The 20,998-nt window shown below is 44.0% G+C and overlaps 1 protein-coding gene across 8 annotated transcripts in view; it reads right to left on the bottom strand.

Moving 5' to 3' along the window:
• The window catches only part of LOC105200520 (fasciclin-1), a 248,801-nt gene that overhangs the window by 9,904 nt on the left and 217,899 nt on the right, over positions 1-20,998 (bottom strand). For 5 of the 8 annotated variants that reach the window (XM_039451007.1, XM_039451008.1, XM_026134341.2 and 2 more), the window contains 4 exons: positions 12,942-12,947; positions 8,826-9,068; positions 8,405-8,440; positions 173-387 (listed from right to left, as the gene is read on the bottom strand). In XM_039451007.1, the coding sequence (XP_039306941.1) occupies positions 173-387; positions 8,405-8,440; positions 8,826-9,068; positions 12,942-12,947 (500 nt within the window). The remainder of the gene's footprint in view (positions 1-172; positions 388-8,404; positions 8,441-8,825; positions 9,069-12,941; positions 12,948-20,998) is intronic. The other 3 variants (XM_026134342.2, XM_026134343.2, XM_026134344.2) reach the window with 2 other exon arrangements.

Genomic DNA, 20,998 nt, shown 5'->3' with positions numbered 1-20,998 from the left:
GTCGACTCTATCGGGACACGTATAATGGATCTTATGCGCCTCTGTTTTTCGTATATATTTTTTTTTAATGCAGCAAATGCGGCGCTCGAGGTCTTTCATAGAACTAAGAGAGTCGATGATCCGAGTCGCTTTGCATAAAGATGAATAAAGATGAAGAAGATAGGGGACTTACTTGAGCATTGGATCGGTCCTGAGTTTGTCGAGCACGGTGGTGTAGGGTACCCCGAGAAGCCTGTCGATTATGTGGATAATCCCATTGGTGGCGGCGATGTTGGGGGTGATGATGGTGGCGTTCACGCCGCCACCTTCCACGGTGACAGTCTGATTCTCTCTCGGTCCTTGCACCACGTTGAAGTAGAGCTTCTTCTTGTCAGCGGCGGTTGGCACCTGCAATAATCCGAATGGGGATACGTGAAAGAAACGTTCATGGCGTTTTAAGAGTTACATCAAACATCGAAACTGCGCCAAAGAGCAAAAGAAAGAGAGATAAAAAAAAGAACGTAACTCTTTGCGCACAAAGAAGATACACATAGAGAAGATGCTACACAGAAAAAAGAATGTTCTTGTTTTGAGACTATTCTTATTTTCGAAATGTTAAATATTGAAATGAGATTGCATAGTATGAAGTAAACTTGCTTGCATGAAGAATTTCATGTAGTTTCAAAAAAGATGTTTTCTCATTAGTCCATAATTTTCATGAAATAAGAGAAAAAAAATTTGGAGCAGAAAGTGACAATATTTTCAAGAATGTTTAAATATTATTACTAGCAAAACAACCATAGTGTGCTCTTTACACGATTAAAATATTGAAAAAAATACTTTTTGTTAAAATTTAAAAATATCAGATTTTTTAAAAAAGATACAAACATTAAATTATACGCCTACATAAGTAAGAGAATATAATTTTTTACTTGTATATTAAACAATGATTGTTAAATAGGATGTAATTTAATACCGTTTTAATTGCTGCAATTTAATTATTATTTTAATTTGATACTAATATTTGAGATTTTTTCTGTGTAGTCTGCACAACGAATGGATTGATTCTTCGAAGGCGCGTGATTTACATCGCTCGAATCATGCTGCGGATAATTTGTCAACTAGATTAATAAATTTTAATTGATGTAACCTTTATAATTAAATTTTTATGATTAAAAGAAGACATTTCACTCGAACGGTGAACGAGAGGTGAGCAGAGATTCGAGCGTAGAAATCTGTTGGAAATAATCAAATGTGACTTCGCACTAGTAACGCCTTCGGAGAATTGGCACATAAGTCGATCTCGTGCACAAGCAGAAACATCACACAGCATACACACACACTTAGCTTCGCAATTGAAGAAGGCTAGGAATTAAAAGTTATGCTCCTTTACGTTTTCCCGTACACATCGAAGTGGCACGAAGAAACAAAGTTTGAGATCTCAGACAGTTAGAGGTATAAGTTCTGCACGGAGTTATATACGTGCACGCGATCACATGGGCAACACGCTAATAAAAATTGACGCGGAGAATCGGGAATCAGACGAAGAAAGCGACGAGCAAAGGTCGGCGAGTCAAACGGTCATTATTCTATGTGTTTCTTGCGTTATTTGTGATTATCTTCGTTCATTGATGTGGTTTCTTGTAATTATCGTAAGATAAAGACCAGCACCAGCTTGTCGAACCGGCGTTTTGCCTTTGATGCTCGCGTGAAAAATGATACGATCCGTGCTTTGTAAAAGTAAACGTTTATTATACTGTAATTACAAGATGCGTCAAAGGGGAGCCATCAGCGCAACAATCTCCGGATGAAAATCGCGCCATCGCGGGGGATGAAGCACGCTCCGGAGCACTTCCGATTCGTTTTCTTGGGCGGACATGAAATTTGATCTTAAAAGGCAGCCGGGGTAGCAATGGCGGATCGATCGAAACGAATCCCTTCGATCTGCCGGATTATCCGAACGATGTGGCGTACGTTGTGCTTCAGTCGGCAGTGCGAGTCTTTAACTTGCAAATATCGTCCGGATTGCAAATCGACACCTTCTCTTCCAAGCCTGCCCTCTGCCTCGTCTCTCTCTCTCTCTCTCTCTCTCTCTCTCTCTCTCTCCCTCCCCTCATTCGCTTCTCGGTCGTTGATGTCGGGATGGAAAAGCTCGGTATGGAGAGCACCAAGAGGCAACGATCCCTTTTCCGGCTGATCCAGCTCTCATGAATTTCCCGGCGTGCACTCAGAGCCACTTCCGGTTACTTTCCTGACGTTCATCCGCGCCCAAGATCCACCGCTGAGAGGCCGAAGAAACTGTGTACGAGGTGTTTCAAAAGAGGTAATCGGGATCACATTTGTGTGATTATGGAGTGAGGAATTCGGAGTACCGTCTGGGAGTAAGGAGTCCTAAGGAACATCTTCAAATCCTGCGAGTTTCGCGGTATTGAGTCTGTATCGTTATCATTGCACTCAAAATTTAGATTGAAAACGATCGTTGGAAAATTTTTTGATCCTTACAAAGATAAACTTCGACAAAAATATCGCCGGAGCAATGAATATGTTACTTCTCAATAAAAAATTTGGTTAGCTTATGAAAATTTTAATTGCACGTAACGTGCAAGTTAATTTAATAAATTTGTCTTGCCGTTTTAACGAAAATATCCCATGTGAATAAATCAAACGTTTCGCTGCACGACGAATTTGGCGTTTTAAGCTACTTTCTGCTTTAAAATGGGACGCTTTTAATTTTATCGGGGTGTAAGAAGAAAACTCTTTAAGCACTCATGCGATCAGTTTTTGATAAGCTCTCGCCCACTTACGATACGCCTACGCAATTAATTTCTTATCCGCGGCCATTCTTTCTGTGCTCGCTGTTATCAATTAGCCGCGCGTAAAACTACGACGGAACTTTTATTTGCGCGGGAAAACGACGTCGAATAAATTAATTACAAATGTGTGGATCGTAACAGGATAAATGACGCTGAAGCGAAAAAAGAAAAGCAAACTCGACGTGGGAGACTGAAATTGATTTATCTATTTCTTTCTGGACACGGTCTGCAATGCACGAGAAATTTATATTTTATCAATATCCGGTCATCTTTGCGAGTCAAGCTTATCAGGGGTATCTTGATTTAACTGACTCACTCGCATAGTTATAGAATGATAAAACATCCAACTGTGTCAGGAGAATTCTGAAATTCTAGAAAGCAAATATTTTCATATTGAATTCCGGAAAAATTTTAAAAATCTAAGGAGATCAGATTTCTGTAATAAAACTTCAAGTAATATCCCCGAAATAATTTCAAAACGTTTATTTAAACCGGTAAAGTTACAGATCTCGCCTTGTCGAGAGAACGAGAGAGAAAAAGAGTGAGAGAAAGAAAGAGAGAGAGAGAGAGAGAGAGGTAATGTTTGAACAGATGAACTTTAAATAACTTATCCTTAAAATATGGGCATGGAACGGGAGAAGCGCTGGCGGGAAGAAACGGGGGGAATACTTTCGCGGCAAAATCGCGAATAAAATTGAATTTTACGTCGCAGCCCAGCCCGACACGTTTCGCGCGGCTCCTCCTCTGCCGGGAATGCTTTATCATTTCATCAGCGTACGAGTGGCTCTTCCGAGGCGCGCATGGACGCGTGGTAGCACGAGGTATGAAAGCGGTGTAAAACATATCTCGGCGCGATAAATTAGTGCGCGAGTGCGTGCAGTGTTTAATGCAAATCGGATCGGATAAAAAAAGGAAATGGAAAGAGAAAGGGAGAGAAAAAAAAAGAAAACAACCACCAAAGAATCGCGCGTGTGTGCGTGAAAGGCATCGTGCGTGCGTGCGTACATTGATGCAAAGCATATTTTTTTCGTGAGGGTTGCTTGCTTATCGTAGCTTTGGACGGGTGTTATTAATTATTTTCCCTTTCGACCCCGACGCGACCGGTTTAATGCAAATTGGTCTTGTCGCAAATGAAAAGAACTATATCCTTCGTTTTGCGACACAGAAACTTGGGGTGTAACGTTACGCTAAATGGCACGTACATTTTTGTGATTTTTAATCATTTTCAATTCAATTCAATCAATTTTTCAAGGGAGTGGCTCGGACAAATTTGGGATCTTTGACGAAATTGGACGGAACGAAGGGAAGGACAAAGGGGTAGGTTTTGAAGCGTCCTAATCAACGGGCGGTCACGCGGCGGCGGCCATGCGAAAATGTCACGCCGCGCAGGTACTGCCGCGTTGTTTCCGATTAAGGGCGATTTACCCTTTGTTTACCATGATTAATATATACACCGTTGCGCAGTGCATGAGGCTCGGTAGAGTCAATATTGGTACGCATGTCCGTGCAGTGCGTGCAGTAAATAACGACGATATTACCGATCGATGCGCCATATAACTAGCAGCAATTAGCGAATCGGCATTAGCGCACCTGTTCGTTGCGTATGCGCGGACGCTTTTATGATAATCCATTCGCAAATTAATTAATAACGCCGACTCGACCCCTGTCGCGCCATGGGTACCGCAACGGTATTAAATCGCATCGCTCCACCCGCGCCGTTTCTCATTTTCCCGCGAATTCGATGATGAGATTTAGCATCTGATCGCGAAACGCGATACGGTCGCGCGATTTTTCAACCATCCTGCACGACGACATACTTCACGTCGGACGATCGTGCAGCGACATTTTACAATTGTATCCTCCATCGCAGCCGCGTGCATTCCGAATGTTTATTTATACTGATCGAACGTTAATTTATTAACGAGCGGATGGAGTAATTAAAGCCAACATCCCGTATTGGCGTTGCTGAATGATTGAAGCGGCTCGATGGATATTGAAGTGTAATTAGCTGTATCGGAGATTTCGCGTAATTGCGTTCATGGCTCGGGGAGTCGACGTTGCGAACGGTAGGGCACGACGCGATCGAGATACTGGTGAGTTGGAACGCGCTAGATTTGTAGTCGCCACTAGTTGTAATTATTAATTTTACCGCGTACCAGTACCCTCTCTCTCTCTCTCTCTCTCCCACTTGTTCTCTTTTTCCCCCATCGCTTCATCGTCGAGCTCATAAGTCACCGCGCGGTGCTTTCCCACGGATTCGATCCAACTGGAAAATTAATGCGGGCGCGTTACCGCGCTGAAAACGCTCATTCCGCGCGGACATTCATCGGCACACTCCAACGGAGGAGTTGAAACTCGATACCCGCGAATACGAGGCCCGCGATCTTTCCGACAATCGAAAGATATCGCGTTCTACTTAGGGAAGAAACGCAACGTTAACCTCTTCGATTCTAACGCGAAAGACCGTGTTTCACTTTATTCCGTCTATCTTTCCGGAAGATCGTCAAATATTCGGAGAGTTCCTGTCACGGATGTTTTCCCGCGAAACTCAGGTCCGCTAGATGTCTTAAGCGAACTTGGTTTCGTCGATTCGTGCTTCGCGAGCGCGGCCCATTAATATTCATTGTTATTTGAAGCTCGGCAACGGAGAAACGAATTAGATTACCTTCGCCGAGCGCGCGACCGGCCGGGAAACGCTTCCAAAAAGAAATATCCTCCCGACTCGCCAAGTTCGTGCATCGAAATCGAATTCCCCGCGACCATCTGGATGCGTGGAAGTTACAGAAACTTAACCGTGAAGAGCGCGGCACGGGAGTTTCGAAAATAATACATATTATATCGGAAACGTGCAAGCCGAGACTACGGATATCGTAGACAACCGTGGAGACATGTACCGCGAGGTAACGAGAAAGCAAGGACGTTCTCTGCCGCCGCCGCGCCGTCGCCGTCGCCGCCACCGCTCTGGAAAGGAAACGGTGGAAAGCGCGGGACGCAATGCTGCTTTACATTTTCTTTCGCTCCACGAGTTTTCCCGCAGGATATTAGACGCTACCCTATAGTTTCAGACGCTCGTAGCGGAGCACGCTTCGCGAAATAAGGTGACGCTCGATTATTCTGTGGTTTATGGCCTGATTCCCTATTTATAACAACGGTAAAGTGCAGCGCGAGTTCGGGGAAACTCTTTGAGAAATAACGTTCTGCAGGGAATTTTGTTACATCTTGGGATTCTTTATTGAGACGAAGAAACTGTGGCTTCATTATTGCCAAATTAATCTCAGAGATAGAGCAAGTGGCGCAATATTACGAACAGCGTCCCAAATACTGAAAATTCGACATTAAACGCTCTTTTAATTAAAATATTAAAGTTTCATATTTAATGAAATGTTGTAACAATAAGTAGTCTTGTTAAGAATTCAATTAAATGCTGTGCCATTATATTGTCATAATTACGTCATATCAATTAAATAGCTATGTAATAATATAACGTGTACGTTCAAAAAAGCGTAGATTAAATTTTCAGCGTGCGGGACGCTGTCGGTAATTGCGATATTTATCTCATTCGTCCGATTAATTCGGAAATAAATTTTTTCGGAAAGGGAAAAATTATTTCCGGGATCGGAAATTGAAAGCCGATTAAATCAAAATTGGCCTTGCTCTTTTTTTAGTATCGCGTATTAATATTAGCGGCGCGGATTATTAGATCCGATTCCGATGCTACATTTGTTTGTTTAAAAGCTGTAAAGCGATATCGCACGGGAGTTTCCATTGCGATACCGCGTCGTATTTTCCGACCGAACATTCGCGTGATACGATTCGCCTCGCGATTTTCCCCGCCGCGCTCTCGTCTCGTCCACCCTTTTTTTCGCAAACCCGCGAGGCGCAATCAGCCGGGCATGATTTTTCACCGCGGATTTGCGAGACGCGTCGCACCGGCGGCACCCTATAAATTCGGCAGTGCGTACAGATAACGGGCAAATCTGCAAACAATGTTGCAGAGCCAATAAACTCGTCCGGAGGCATACGAGGGCGTTTTTAGGAAGGAATTTATCGGTTTTGCGCGAGAATTATCCTACAACTGTCCCTCAGCTTTCTCTCGCTCTCTCGTGGATGCGCACGTACAGGTGATGGCGTGTAACGCTGGCAATCGATGTCGCTAATAACGAATAAGATTAATATACGAATCGTCGTGCGTGCCGGAAAGAGCGACGCAGCCTAAGCGATTACGAGTCTCCATGTTGATTTTCCCGGCGCATCGCGATTACCGGTATTTGCTGCTTCTCTCTACACAGTGTAATTGAGTTTTCGCGTGCGTTAACGAGACGTTTTCGAGCGGCGCGGCGTGGAAAACGCTATGCGACGCGTATGATTGATAATGCGGATAACAACGTAGCGCGTGCGATTGTACATCTATGGAACGTCGGTGCGAAAAGGGCGATGATAAGCTGGTCGAAAGATCCGAGACGGAAGATCAATGGAAAAAGGAAAACTTGCGCACTCGACTGTCCGTGATCGTCTCAAATATATATGTATAAACGGCGCCTGGAATGAAGGAGGTTCATGCGGCAATCGCAATTTCGTCGTCGGCGAAGATGTTCTCGACTCCGTAAAAATAAGCGAAAGCAAATGCGAGGGGGGGAAATGCGCGAGGGGAGAGGGCGGGATGGGTAGAAAATGCAGGAGCCGGCAGAAAATTGCCGAGAGCTTTTTGTTATTCCGACGAAAAGTTCCGCCATGCTGATTGGATGATAATGAGCCTCGAAAAGTGCGAAAACGAACCGGCGTGCCGGTCGACTTCGAGGAAAGTTTAAGAGCGGAACGGCGCCCGGCGCACTGTTATGACGTCAGGAGGCGACTCCTCTCTCCCCCGCGGAACTTTTTTATCTTCCAATCCACTTAATCCGAGGAAGCCCGAGCTTCCTTATCGCGCCCGACCAGGTGAGTTCGCTTCCGTCCCCGCGTCGCCGTCGTCGGAAACTCCTCGCAAAAATACGCAATTATCGTTACATCCTATTGTCGACGAAACGGCAGAAATCCATTCCGCGGACTGTCGAATCTCGCAATTTCATTCGAGTCGTACGTTTCCCGGCATAGGGGGTGACGGAAAAGTCAGCGTCTCTCTCTCTCTCTCTCTCTCTCTCTCTCTCAATAGACGAAACGAGTCGTCTCTCGAGAGCGATGTCTTTGTAGCCCACTCCCTTACGATGTAACGTGAAATACAGAACTGTGAGATCAAAATTCCTTCGCTGTCGTTGCGGCGACGCCCGACGTTAGGTCTCACCCGCTAAATTTCAATGATGACTTGTCGGCCACCTCGTATACCGTGTATCGCGGCAAGAATAGAAATCTCTTTGGCGTTCGATTACTAAAGCTATTGGCGGGGCGAGATTTATTGACGCTATCGATTGCCGAATGCCCCGACGCGGCGTGTTAGTGTTGGAAATGTTAGCTCGTATTCGTTTCGCGCTCGTAATACGTTCAACATCGAGAAACGCATGAAAGCGGACAGTGCGAATGGATGCAGATAGAGCGTTTGCGAACAGTTCACGTTTAAAAAAAAAAAAACAAAGAGTAAAAAGAAGAGAACACTGAAAGCTGTATGAATCTGTAATTACCCCGAGGTGCTGCTTTCCGCCAAATACGGTTTTTGTCTTTGTAAAAACAAAAAAAAAGCTGCGTTAATCAATGTATTAGTATATCTCCACGTGTGTGATTATTCTTTGACGATATGTCGAGCTTCTGGTAAGAATAGATGGAGAAAAATCTTTTAAAATAAAGCAATGTACGTTAAGAAAATATTTAAGCGAGATTGAGGTATGAGATGAGTCTTACATTTGATGGTAATCATATACTGGAATAAATAAATATGAATTTAAGCTCATGAATATGATTAAAGATAAGCAAAGTTAATATTTCAGGCACAATATTATATCTAATACACAAGTGACTTAAAAATGGAGCCTGATTTATATTATACAATCTTATGTTAATCTCGTCGCAATTTTATTTCGTACGCAGAGAGAAAAATTGACTTACTTGGCTGACGCTCTTGTCCTTGATCTTCTCGAGGGTTAGCCGCTCCTTGACGTAGTGGAGCTTGAGGATTTCCTTCATGCGGTTCTTGTCTTGCAGCATCTGCTTCACCCCCGGCTCGTCCAGCGCGGCGTTGCTGGGCGCGAAGAGGGTAACGTCATTCAGGTGACTGATGGAGCTCATAATCTCGTCCCCGAAATCGCGAATGGTCTCGTAAAACTTGTACACCGGTCCGTCTTCCTTTTCCTACACGGAGAGAAGAGACTTCTGTCGATCGGTTACGCATTGCTTACCGCGCCTCGGTTCTACGAGGAGCCGTGTCGAGAAAAAACAAACGAGAAAAGCAAGAGAAAAACAGAGAAAGAAAGAGAATAAAAAAGAGGGAGAAACGTAAAAGGCGACATTGAGATTACTTATGAGAGGGGTCGATGGCTTCCAAATTCGGGCCGAAGTCATCAACGTTCCATTACGTGTTAATCAAAGGGAGGAAGAGACGGATTAAGGCGTAACGGAATTTTATATGAACCATGCCAAATCTTTGGACGCCATTTACTCTCCAGGGAGAAACATTGGGAAGTGAGAAAGATAAAAAAAAGTTGGAGAGAGGACTCGAAGGGAAGTTGGACGATGAAGAGACAAGTCAACGTGCGGCGCGGAGTTCACCAAGTCCTCCACTTTCGTTGCGGACGATTCTTTCGGATCTTCGATGAAAATTGATTTTCGTACTTAATCGTCCGTTATACTCGGCGAACCGTACTTGAAGTGATTCCGATTGGAGTTTCTGTTCGGAGTCGTTTCTTAGGAAACTGATTTTTTTGCCGAGTCCCCCATGCGTGTTCGCGAATGACGTCTAACGGAAAACGAGGAGGCGTGAGAGCATAATCTCGAAAAATAAAATCCTTTGTGGGAGGCGACGAAAATTGCGTCCGAGGAGGACGCTAAGAGATCCCCGAGAGATCGTTTAAAATGAAAAATACTTGAAATTCAGAGGACTGGTTGCGCTCGCGAGACAGAAACCGTCGCAATTAGATCGACGTAACGAACTTGAAACTCCGTGCAACTTGCGCCGCGAGGTAGAGACGGAATGAATTACTTATGGGAAAGACACAGGATGTAAAGGAAAAGAAAGCGTGGTAACGGGACGTGACCGTCAGTGGTTCGCGGAAGCGGCAACATTACGTGACGCACATAATTTTCCTTCTTCGCCCGTAGTAACGGTCGCGGTTTTCTGTGCAGACAGATCAGGCAGCACGATCAAATTTTGGAAATTAAACTTTAATCAACTCGTAAAAAAACAAAAAATAATGGTCGATGAAATTGGATAGCAGAATGAAGTCACTTGTAGAAGAGTAACGAAATAAAAATTTGATGGGGAGCTTAATATCCCATCGAATAAGCAAACGAAACTTATTGGATAGAATATTAACTCACAATTTTTCGATAAGAGGCTGAAAATATTTCCTGTTATAAAATGCGATATCAACACTTTATCAATATCAGTGAAGATGCACACTGAGATACTATTAAAAAAAAATTCGTCTTTTTTTTTAAATATCAAAGTATCACAAAAAGAGGTCATATCGGAAACTATTAATTTGCCTTTCCTGTCTTGCACAACATGATAAAATCGCAAATTTAAGATGGCTTTAAAAAAATGTCTTGGGAGAGTAAAAGTAAGTCGTAAATGAGTCATAACTCGGCAAGTACTTGTTTTAAAGCGCTATTTCTTTGATAAATCTCAACTGGAGATCGCGTATTTTCCGACGAAATACATATGTGACCTACACGAGACATTTTGGAAGAAATAAAAAATTTAGACGTGTAACTCGACAGGGAATGGTTAAAAGATAGATTTTTCTGCCTAAAGAGCTTGGTGAGAGAAGCATGAAAAATCTTACGTGTATTTCTCGTGAAACACACGCTTTACGAGATATCGTAAAGAAACTGCTACATGTTAAAAATTTCGCGAGGGAAGAATAACACAAAAGTTAAAACGGGCATCTCTCGCATATGCTCGTACTCGAACTCCTGTCGGATCGCATTACATTGGAAAAAAAAGACCGGGAAGGTAATTAACGAGGCGGCAGTTAGCTATTCACGAGCCCGCAGCTTCGATGTGGTTCTCGGTGTCCATAGACGAGTTTAATGAGAGAGAATAACCGGAAAAAGAGAGGGCGAAGGAGAAGAGGATTTTCGGCACGAAATGAAGAGCAGGATGAGATGGAGTGAGAAAACAATAGGGAGAATACAGGAAATCCGATCATCGTGCCTGAAAAATCACTTTTGGGCGTTTCTCATTTACGCAACAGACGACGCGAGAGAGAGAGAAGCAATTCCCTGGATTTTTCTGCAGCTGAGAACAGAGGAGTGCATACAACTACTTTATTGATACAGAGGAGCGAATGTTCATTATAATGCCAAAATCAAGTAACGAAGTAAGGTCAAAGAAAAATATTTGAAAATGTATGTTTGCCCCGAGAAATTCTCGACTTCAATCGTTACGTCTCTCTCTCTTTCGGCACATACGCGAGTGCAAAATTACATGATTCTCATACCGGTCGGATAATATTCCTAAAAGGATGGAGTTTATGCACCCTCGGGTTAGAACAACATCGGCTTTCGAGCAGGAAAAATCCGCGGAAGTCATTTCTCCCCTTTCCCGTGTCTGCCAAACGCCGTCGGCATTTCCCTCGTGGCACGAAACTCTCTCTTTTCCGCGTTTTCGCTTCCCCCCTTCCCCCTTCCTTTTCCCCCAACCGCTTATTTATTTCACTCCCTTTCCACTCATCCTTCTTTTTGCTCGTCCCTCGTTAATCTCTCTTTTGCAGGTTCGAGACTCGTGGCCGATGGGAAAGCCGGGAAGTAACGAAAAGGGGGATTAACTAGGCATCTGAAGGCGTTGAGGGAGAAAAGTATTGACAAAGAACTAGAAAAGAGAAATGATAACAGACCGACGGATAAGAGACAGAGAGGAAACGGGCAGAGTCGTAATAGAAGTTGATCGGCGGTCGTTAGCCGGGTTATCTATCCGAACGGACGAGAAGGGCGAGTTTAATAACGATACATGGCTACTGCTAAGGTTTCCTATGCCGGGATAAATTAATAAAAATGTAGGAGGCGAGAATACTCGCGACAAGGCTCGCCCGTGTGGCGGAACAGTATTCTTTTCCGCAACTTGAAATCGTATCGATCGGCGAAGGCTCGTTCCTCTAGTTTTTTTTTTCTTTTCACCGACTCCGTTCTTTTGTATTCAGAGCATCGAACCGTGAAGTTGTATACGTGTCGGCGAACTTTCCGTTCTGGAGCAAAAATACATCTCGGAACAGTACTGTCTCGAGTGGCACGTAGCCGAGATTGTCGATGATCCTGAGATTTTCTTCGCGGATCTTTAATTATTTCAAGGATTTTGGATGTTCATCGATCTCGCGGATTCAATGAATTTATAAATATTAACATTTCAGAATTTCTATTTACTTTGACTAGTTTTTATTAAGGAAATTATTTTCACCTCTATTTTGATTAGATGCGACGCGCTCTCCCTTTTCATCATCCTCTATCATTTTATTCTCTTTCATTTCATTCCTAGTTTGGCGCGTCACGGTTATATTGAATTTATTTCTTGGACTTGTATCGCATTTTCTTTTCTTCCTTTATTTTTGAAGAACGGATCAGCGGAACGAGATTCCTCGATCGCATTTTCATATAAATGGCGTAGATTCGGCCGTAGATTCTACTACTTGTGTATAAGGATCTAAGTATTCAAGGATCAAACGATCCATCGATTATTCCTGAATGTGTCGGCACCCAAGGATCTCGATTCCGATCATCCGAATTCGAGGATCGAGAGACTCAGCGTTCCCAAAATCCGAGAATCGGAAGTTTCGGAGATCTTCGGCCTGGGGAAGTCCGAACATTCAGGAATCGAACGATCCGCGAATCCAACGGATCCCGAGGAGCATTCGAGGCATATTGAAGATTCGAAGCCCCGAGGAATCCGAATGCGTCCTGGGATCGTTGGATCCGCGAATCCGTCCGCCCTCCGGCAACGAGATTGGCGTCTGAAAAGTGTCGTGTGTATTCGTAGGTCTCATGATGAGAGTTCATTTAGTAAGTACTTACGATGCCCTATACGACATGCAGAGTCCAATAGAGACATGCAAAGCACCACAGAATAACATCATTGAGTCAATATAAAGGTAGTAAACACATGTACACAATATTGATTAAGAAAAAAAAGGAATAAAAAAAAGAAAGATCGTTACACGACCGTACGAGTACAGAGAGGGGGATCACGCGCGCGAGAGACTCTCTTTTTATCTCGGAGCACGCGCGGCTCCTCGCGCGACTCCTCTCCGGAAGAGAAATCGATCCTCCATCCTTCGCTCGTTTCTCCCGAGGACGTAAAACCGTTTGAGGTGCGCGTTCTACCCCCCTGTCCCCCGTCAGCGGAAAAGATTGATCGCGCTACCGCTATTTTCCCTTCTTTTTCTCTTCTATCCGCTATCGTCGATATTCGGGAATTAATATCGCTTGTAAATTGATCGAACGACCGTAGAAAGTGAGGTATTTTGCCCGTTACGGTGAGCCGCGCGAGGTTTAATTAGTCACTGATCACAACGATCAGTCATTTGCAACTGCGATTAATCGGGCGATTCATTCCACGGTCGAATTGCCCCGTCGCGCTCGTCGCGAGCGCGACGGCGCGATTTTTCGATGGAGGGTCCTCCGGCGTATTGTAAATTACAAGTCGAGATTATCAGGAGGTAATTAATAGAGGGGCGCGCCGCGGAAATTTAGTGCGCTCAATGCGCCCGGACGGGCAATTACGATAAACGTCATTTCGCATGAAAACGACGGTATCGCTACACCGCCACGATATCATCGTGAGTAATGGCAAGACGACGACGACGCCGCCGCCGCCGCCGCCGCCGCGAGCTTTGCTCTTCGTGCCGCGGAAAATTTTGTTTCGCCCCCCCGCGGCTCGCGGGGAAGCTAATTGTGATCTATGGGGTCCCCAAGGGATTTCTATCGAGACGCTCCGTTCGCAATTAACGTTTCCTTTCAAAAGAGACAGGGGGCTGCAGCTATCCGGCGAATACTTAAACAAATCAGTCGATCGCTCGGGATTGTTGGGTGGATTCGATAGCTCCGGGGATCTAAGGACCACAGAGAGTCCGAACATCGGCGCTGGCGCCGGCGCCGGGTCCCCCGAAAATCCCGAGATCTGTATTTAATTCCCTGGTTAGACTATGCATTAATTGTAATTGCGGGTGCCCTAAGGGAGACGTATACGAGCGGCGGGAGTTGTTTTCTCAAGGAATTTAGCGTCGACTTTTCTTTAGCAGGAATTTAATTCAAGAGCGCTTACCGCGAGCGCTCTTTAATTTTCATTTTCCCGAAGAGAGCTCGGGAATTAAGTCCGAGATTATGCGTTCGCCAAAGAAAAATGGACTGAAAGTTGCCGGGCGGATAATACTCCCGCGGCCGATACGCATCTCTCGCGGGGCATCCTACGGCAACGATACAGCGGGATAGATTAGGCGTGATGAGATGATTCAAAAAGGGAGATGAATGGTAAGAGCGTTTATGATCGAATGCACTGATAAAATATGTTCGCGTGAGATCGTGGCTATGCCGTTATGTGAATGTCGCGAGGGTCCGTATCATGATCTGTGAGAATCATGGGAAACGCGGCTTCCCCAACTTATATACCTTTACGCGCGCACACACACGCCGAAGGAAGTTTTGCCCCCGCTTCGCTTATAAATCTTCAGTATCGCATGCGACGAGAAGTAAGCGAGGCGAAGTAATCTGTCTATAAATAACGGTGAAAGATCTTTCACCTCCCCCCTCGAAGCTTTGTATCTCCGCGGATTCTGAGCACATTTCTAAACTTCCTGGATTTCTTCCTCGAATCTTTGACAGGATCCTTAGATTTCTAAGAAAAAAATCTGCATTTTTGAAAATCTCCTGCCAAACGAATTAGATTCAAACTCGCTGATTATCTCCACCCCTCCCCCCCTCTTTCCCCCTTTTTGATCATCGCGTGTGACAACTTTGAAACTTTCACACTTTCTTCGCTATTCTCGCGTAATAAATCCTTCGACACCTTCCGACAGCAAAATGATGAACTTGAATCGAAACTTGATCGACGTGTGTATACGTCGCGTAAATCGGTGCTCTCGTCCTCGACGGCATGCGGCATTCATAGAACTAACACTCAGCGTAGGACTAACAAATAGCAGTGCCACGTGCAGTGCGTTACTGTCGCTAAAAGATCTCATCCGGTCGCGCGTCAGTGTCGTAAAGTCGCGCGTTGCAGTCATCGTAAAACTGCTCTTAGCATCGCACGAGCGATGCACGCGCGGTACGGGGATAATACAGGGATACTTCGAAAATGAAATTTTTTTTTACGGCGCATTCGAAGCACTAACTTGTCAGGCGGCGAGAGCGTTGCGCGAGAAACGATGAGGGCTGGAATCGGGGGCTGGAAAGCGATCGGCTCGCGAAAACGCTTCGATCTCTCGCTACGACTCTCTGAAAATTATGGCTATTTACAAAGCACAACGATTGAAGAGAGTGTTGACAGTGTCTTTCAGCGAAATCAATATTACACGGCTACGTTGCGAAGAGATACTTATTATAGCTTTATACGCGTAATATACAGCCGTGTAATGATTATGCGTAATAATCATGTGCATGCGATCGGCTCTCGAGTGCGTACGCGTGCTCGCTGTGTTAATCTTCCTTGGAAGATAAGGACGGTGCATTCCCCAGGCGGTAGCTAGTAATTTGTACGAGCGCTGCTTCCAAGTCATCAGTCAGAACATGAGAATATGACTGTGCACCCCGTCCTACTTCCAAACACATTCCCGTCGTTCCTCTTTAACCCGAGAATAGTCATTTACTTTTTTTTTTAACGTTAAACGATTTCCCATTCTATAATTTATTTAAAATTGTTATGTGTATAAATATATATATTTTTTTAAGTAAAGAGAAACAAAATACAACAAAAATAAGTACGGATTATCGATCAGTAACGAATTTTACACGAAAAGAACTATTTTGGTAAAGTATCTAAAATTTTAACTGGATATAGCGGAAGCTGTATCAAACTTTCAAAATTATACAAGACACTCAACTGATTGCTATAATAGAATGTTAAAAGTTTTTTGCAGTATTGCTCAACATATTTGAACATATTCTTCATAAAAAAAAAAATCATTTTGGTAATCCAATAAAATTCTTTTTAGATCTGCATCTAGCTAAAGCTTTTAAATATTTTAGCGCAACTGTTCTCTCTGTGCACTATACTAAGCTTTATTTTCTCATTGTCAGAGTGTAAATAACACTTCAGATGACTATTCCCGAGTTAAATTTAGTGTATTCCGATTTGAAAAATTCACACTTGTTTATTTATTTACAGAAATAAAGAGGCGTCTATAAACGATAATCTTCGCGATCTTATCAATTGTAAAAAAAAAAAGAGAAAAGAAAAGAGCCCGGCGTTCAGAGGTTCCGAAAAGCGCCGGGAGGGCCGAATTCAATCTTCATCAGGAAAGCCATTACAACCGCGAGGAACGAAATTCCACTCGTAAATCCTTTATCGTCGCCGCAACGCCGGACGGAGGAGATCCTCCCTAAATCCCACTCGATCTCGCGTTAGAAATCCGAACTCGATATATCACAGTAGCCTTCGTACATTATTAGACACGCTCGACGGTCAGCGGCGGTTTGGCGGTTACATCGATTTACGGGATCCAATCGCGCGGCTCGCTCGCCCGCGCTCGCGACGTCTCTTGTCAAACCGTCGGAGTAACGTTGTAACGTCGTAATGCCGTAACGTCGGGTTGAAAATTTACGCCCCGCACTCGTAGTCGCGGTAGAGGCGCCGTACGAGCGTTTAAGTCCGCTTTTAAGAGTCTCGTAAAAGCCGCCCACGGACACGCGCACGGTTCTTCGTCGGCCGTGTAACTCTTTACTAGTCACCCAAATGACTGTATTATGGTTTGATAGTCCCAGTTATGTCCGCGAGATACACTCGAGTTGCACCTCGCGAACGTCGTGCTCGTCCCTCGAGCGGCGTCGCGACGCATTTTACGACGTCCCGTCCCTCCCGCTAAACATCCGCGATTCTCTCTGGAACTTTCGGCCGTTTTATCGCCAAGTTTCTATTTTGACCGTCGTAAAGGTGCATCTTTCGTGATCGAAGGGTGGTATGGGAGAAAGTCACACAACACGTATAAACCCTTTTACCATAGAGGTAACGACTCCGGAAGTTTCTCTAAAAAGTCAAACATAAATTTTTTTTATCAATATCTGACCCGTTCAGATGACGTTCAGTGATATTCAAGGCAGCAACTAAAAGGCTGTTAGATGACAGAAAGATAATAGCTCGGCGTTCAACAAACGAGGATTCAGCGATTTATACGAGGTTTTAATATCGGAAGTGACTAATGCGTCACACCTTGTCGGCTTTCCGTGGAATAAAAATAGTCTTTTAAAGCTCGCGGATACATTTATGTCAGCGCTTGCATTTCCCAGATTATTAACGCGTCATTAGTGCCGGTGTACATTGTTCCGGGCGACACAGAGAACACGCATTTATGATAAAAACGACCGCGAGCTCTAGATTGGCCATGTGATTGAGCATGAATAAAGTTATTAATGACACGGCCGATTGTCGAACATTTATGTCACCAAAATGCGACGCGTTATTCTGTTTAACAATTAAGCATCCCGATTTAATTGCGCGCGTTTGTGCTACCGTTCGTACAAATTATCATTTTGGGTGAAATTATTGTGGTGGGGATCTCAAACTCTTCTACCCATTAAAAAAAGTAGCTTGAGAATAATAATCAAGCTTTGATGGAATAATTTCAATTAAATGTTCCATTAATTAACCAAATATTTAATAATATTTAGTAATCATATTAAAGTAACTAAACGTGATATCCAATCGATTGCCAAACTAAATATTACTAAATATTTGGTTATATTAATCGGACATTTAATTGAAATTATTTTACTGGAGCTCGGTAACTAGGCTTGAATATTATTATCGAATTCTGTTTTCCAATACTCTCTCGCCAAATCGGAACAACAATTAAAAATAAAATCTATTCATTCGATTTTAATGCGAGCTGCGTGACTTTCTCGCGTTTCGCATGGGGTCGCGTATCGAAGCGTAAATAATCCCGTGAACTATTGTTCGCAATTTATTTAAAAAAAGTCAGATATCACCGCGATTTCGCTTCCGTCCCGGAGAGGCACGGAAAGCACGCCCCGGAACTCCGCGCGAACTTTCTTCGACCGGACGCCTTTCTTCCGAGATAAAGCCACTGTCGACACGCGGCTTGCAAGAAGGCAGCGCGCTTGCATTCCCTCTCTCGATGAGGTACGATTCTCTCGAGGCGAGACGCTGAAATTTACGACGCTTGTTTGGCGCGAGCGAGCGCGCGTCTCGTCCTCGGCTGCGCCTTCCGCCTAGCGGACTCACGCGAGGATGAGACAGATAGAGAAAAAAGGGGGAGCTTTTCCGCGGACTTTTTTTTTCGTCGCGGCATATTTCATTTCCCCGAGACTTCCCGCGTCTTCTCCGCGCGGCGCGTCGGAACTCGAGCTTCCTTTCTTTAGGATTGTAAATGGCGAACGACCGCGCTGAGTAATGAATCCAGAAGAATCCTTGTTTCAGGTGGCAGACAATCACTCAGCACCCGAAACGCGGAGGAAAATGAGCGGGGGAAACTCAAAAAAAAAAAAAGAAAAAGAAAAATCTCGAGAACGCGCGCGAATGCCTCGGGACACTGCGGTCTCCGAGTGATCCGTGAATCTTGGATTCTACCGATTCGTTCGGCGGAGAGAGTTCGACAAGAGACCGCAACGTAAAACCGCAACTGAAACAACAATCTCGCCACCGTAACGTTTATTTGACCTATTTTTTTTCCTGCGACTGTTCAATGAAGAGATTGGGATTCTATCGACGCAACGAGAATTACTGACATGCACACATCGTGTCGTATGTACGCGTGTGTGTTCGTGTGTGTGTATACGTCTATTTATGCATCCAGACTATGTCCTCGTTAACGCGTACGCATACGCATAACAGTCTATCAGGCATGCGTTTCTACAACGAGGATCAGACGTTCTCTCTGCGAGGCTCGCAGCGTGCGAGTGCAAATATCGTGTGCGGAGGCGCGATTTTCTCCCTTTGGATCTTTGGTCGGGGATCGGTTAAGGGGATCGGGTACATTTTGGGGTAACCATCCGCGAGAGCATCGCGATCGATAATACACAGTGCTCATTAACGCCCGCTTCCATCAGTTAACTGTATGCGTTGGATAAAAAATTCTTCCCCGAGAGATGAACTATTTACAGCTTAATTATAATCTCGAACATGTTACCCGACGTTCGCGCTTTGTGTAACAAAAATGTTATTAAAACTAAAACGGCCGTAATATTCACTCTAAATAGGATGTCGTAGAAGTAGTGCGTTTTTCCCGCCGATTACAAATTCACGTTTGCGCGATCGATATCACCGTGATGAAAATTTTATCGAACGCATTTGCTCTGTTTAATTTCCAAACACGTCAATAATTAAACTACGCAATTAAAATTTTATCAAAATAATTTCAATTATCCAGAGATTAAAATTTAATGTATCATTTTTTTTATCTCCAATTAACTCGTTAAATCTTTTTGCGAACGCTTCGAGATCGTTATTATTTTTCTGCTTTTGTCATTTGTGATTCTCGGAGGGTAATCTTTTACAGAATCCTATCTATAATAACAAACGAGTAATAAACGATGACATAAATATGTTTTGTCCCCCAATTAGAGGGCGTATTCATCAAAACCGCGTTACGTCATTCTCGTCCTCGTTACTCTCGCATTTTACTCACGTTCTAAAACTCGTACACGAGTGACCCGCTCGCGAACATTAACCCAAGTTATTAGTCCACTAAGCTGCACGTAAAAAGGTCACGATTGAACATTGTCCCCGCGTAATTTCAACTTGCCGCACTGCGAAGTCGGTCAAATTCGATTTTTGGCTCATCGACAAAGTTAAAGTCTTATTTTCGGAGAAAACAAAAAAAAAAACAAAAAACCCATTAAGAATAAACTATCAGTAAAATATGAAATTATGTTTTTAATTAATTTTTGAGGTTGTTTATGACAAGATGATAAAAGTCCCTTGCCTCTTTATTATTTTATGATTTCATTCACTAGGTAAATAAATTCTAAAAAATTTTGCACTTGTTATATTAGGTTTGTTAATTTATGATCGTGGAGAGCACATCTAATGACTTTAAAACAACACACGTTCACATTTTACGACATTTAATCTTACCCCTTCAAATTATTTTAGAATTTTAATTTTAATCAAATTTTTATTTCTGGTGATTCGAATATCGATCGCAAGTCTGTAAAAAATTTAATAACTAAATATTCATGTATCTAAATATCTGCCAAAGATCTCAACGTTTCCGCTAAAGATCTCCGCTCTTCGAGTAAATTCTCCCGAAGAGGCTTTTGAGAGCCTCGTTAGAATGCACGGGAGCCGACGAGGTTCAACCTGATTTTCTGAATCGTTCATCGGGCGACGCAGGGTTGCGCCATAAAATGAGGAGGAGGGAAGAGGCCCGCTTTGATTTGCATCATAAATAGTGGCGGGTAAACAGTCCCGGGGAAAAGGCCTCAAAAATCGCGCTGGCATATAGCGGTGTCGTGCAAAAAATATACAGATTTTTTTTTCCTGAGCGCGTCAAGCGTGAGGGAGGGTAGATGTGTGGGCTGAGGGCGAGCGAGGGAGGTAGAAAGGGGTGCTGAAAAAGAGAGGCAATAGGACGCATAAAAAAACACCGACTACAAAATGCAAAGTCAGCGGCCGCTCTACGCTCGCGAGCGAGTGCGGGCGCGCGCGCGTTGTACGCATTTCTTCTTTTCTTTTTCCACCCCTCGCACCCTTTTCTTCCTTTCACATCGATGCGTCCGTTGCGTTCTCGTCCTTTGCGACGCATACGCGCGTACCACATGCACGCGCCCGCCTCGCTCGTTCTTCGCTCGCTCGTGCTGCTCTACTTGCGCGTACGGTGTACAACGGACGCGAAAAAGGCGCGCATTAAAGCTCTCACGGTGGTTCGCAGTTTGCATAGCTTGGCGACGTCGTGTAATGC

Source organism: Solenopsis invicta, chromosome 6 (genome assembly GCF_016802725.1).
Source record: "Solenopsis invicta isolate M01_SB chromosome 6, UNIL_Sinv_3.0, whole genome shotgun sequence".
Classification (NCBI taxonomy): domain Eukaryota; kingdom Metazoa; phylum Arthropoda; class Insecta; order Hymenoptera; family Formicidae; genus Solenopsis; species Solenopsis invicta.
Note: the sequence above shows the minus strand (reverse complement) of the source record. Positions and strands in the feature narration are given on the sequence as shown.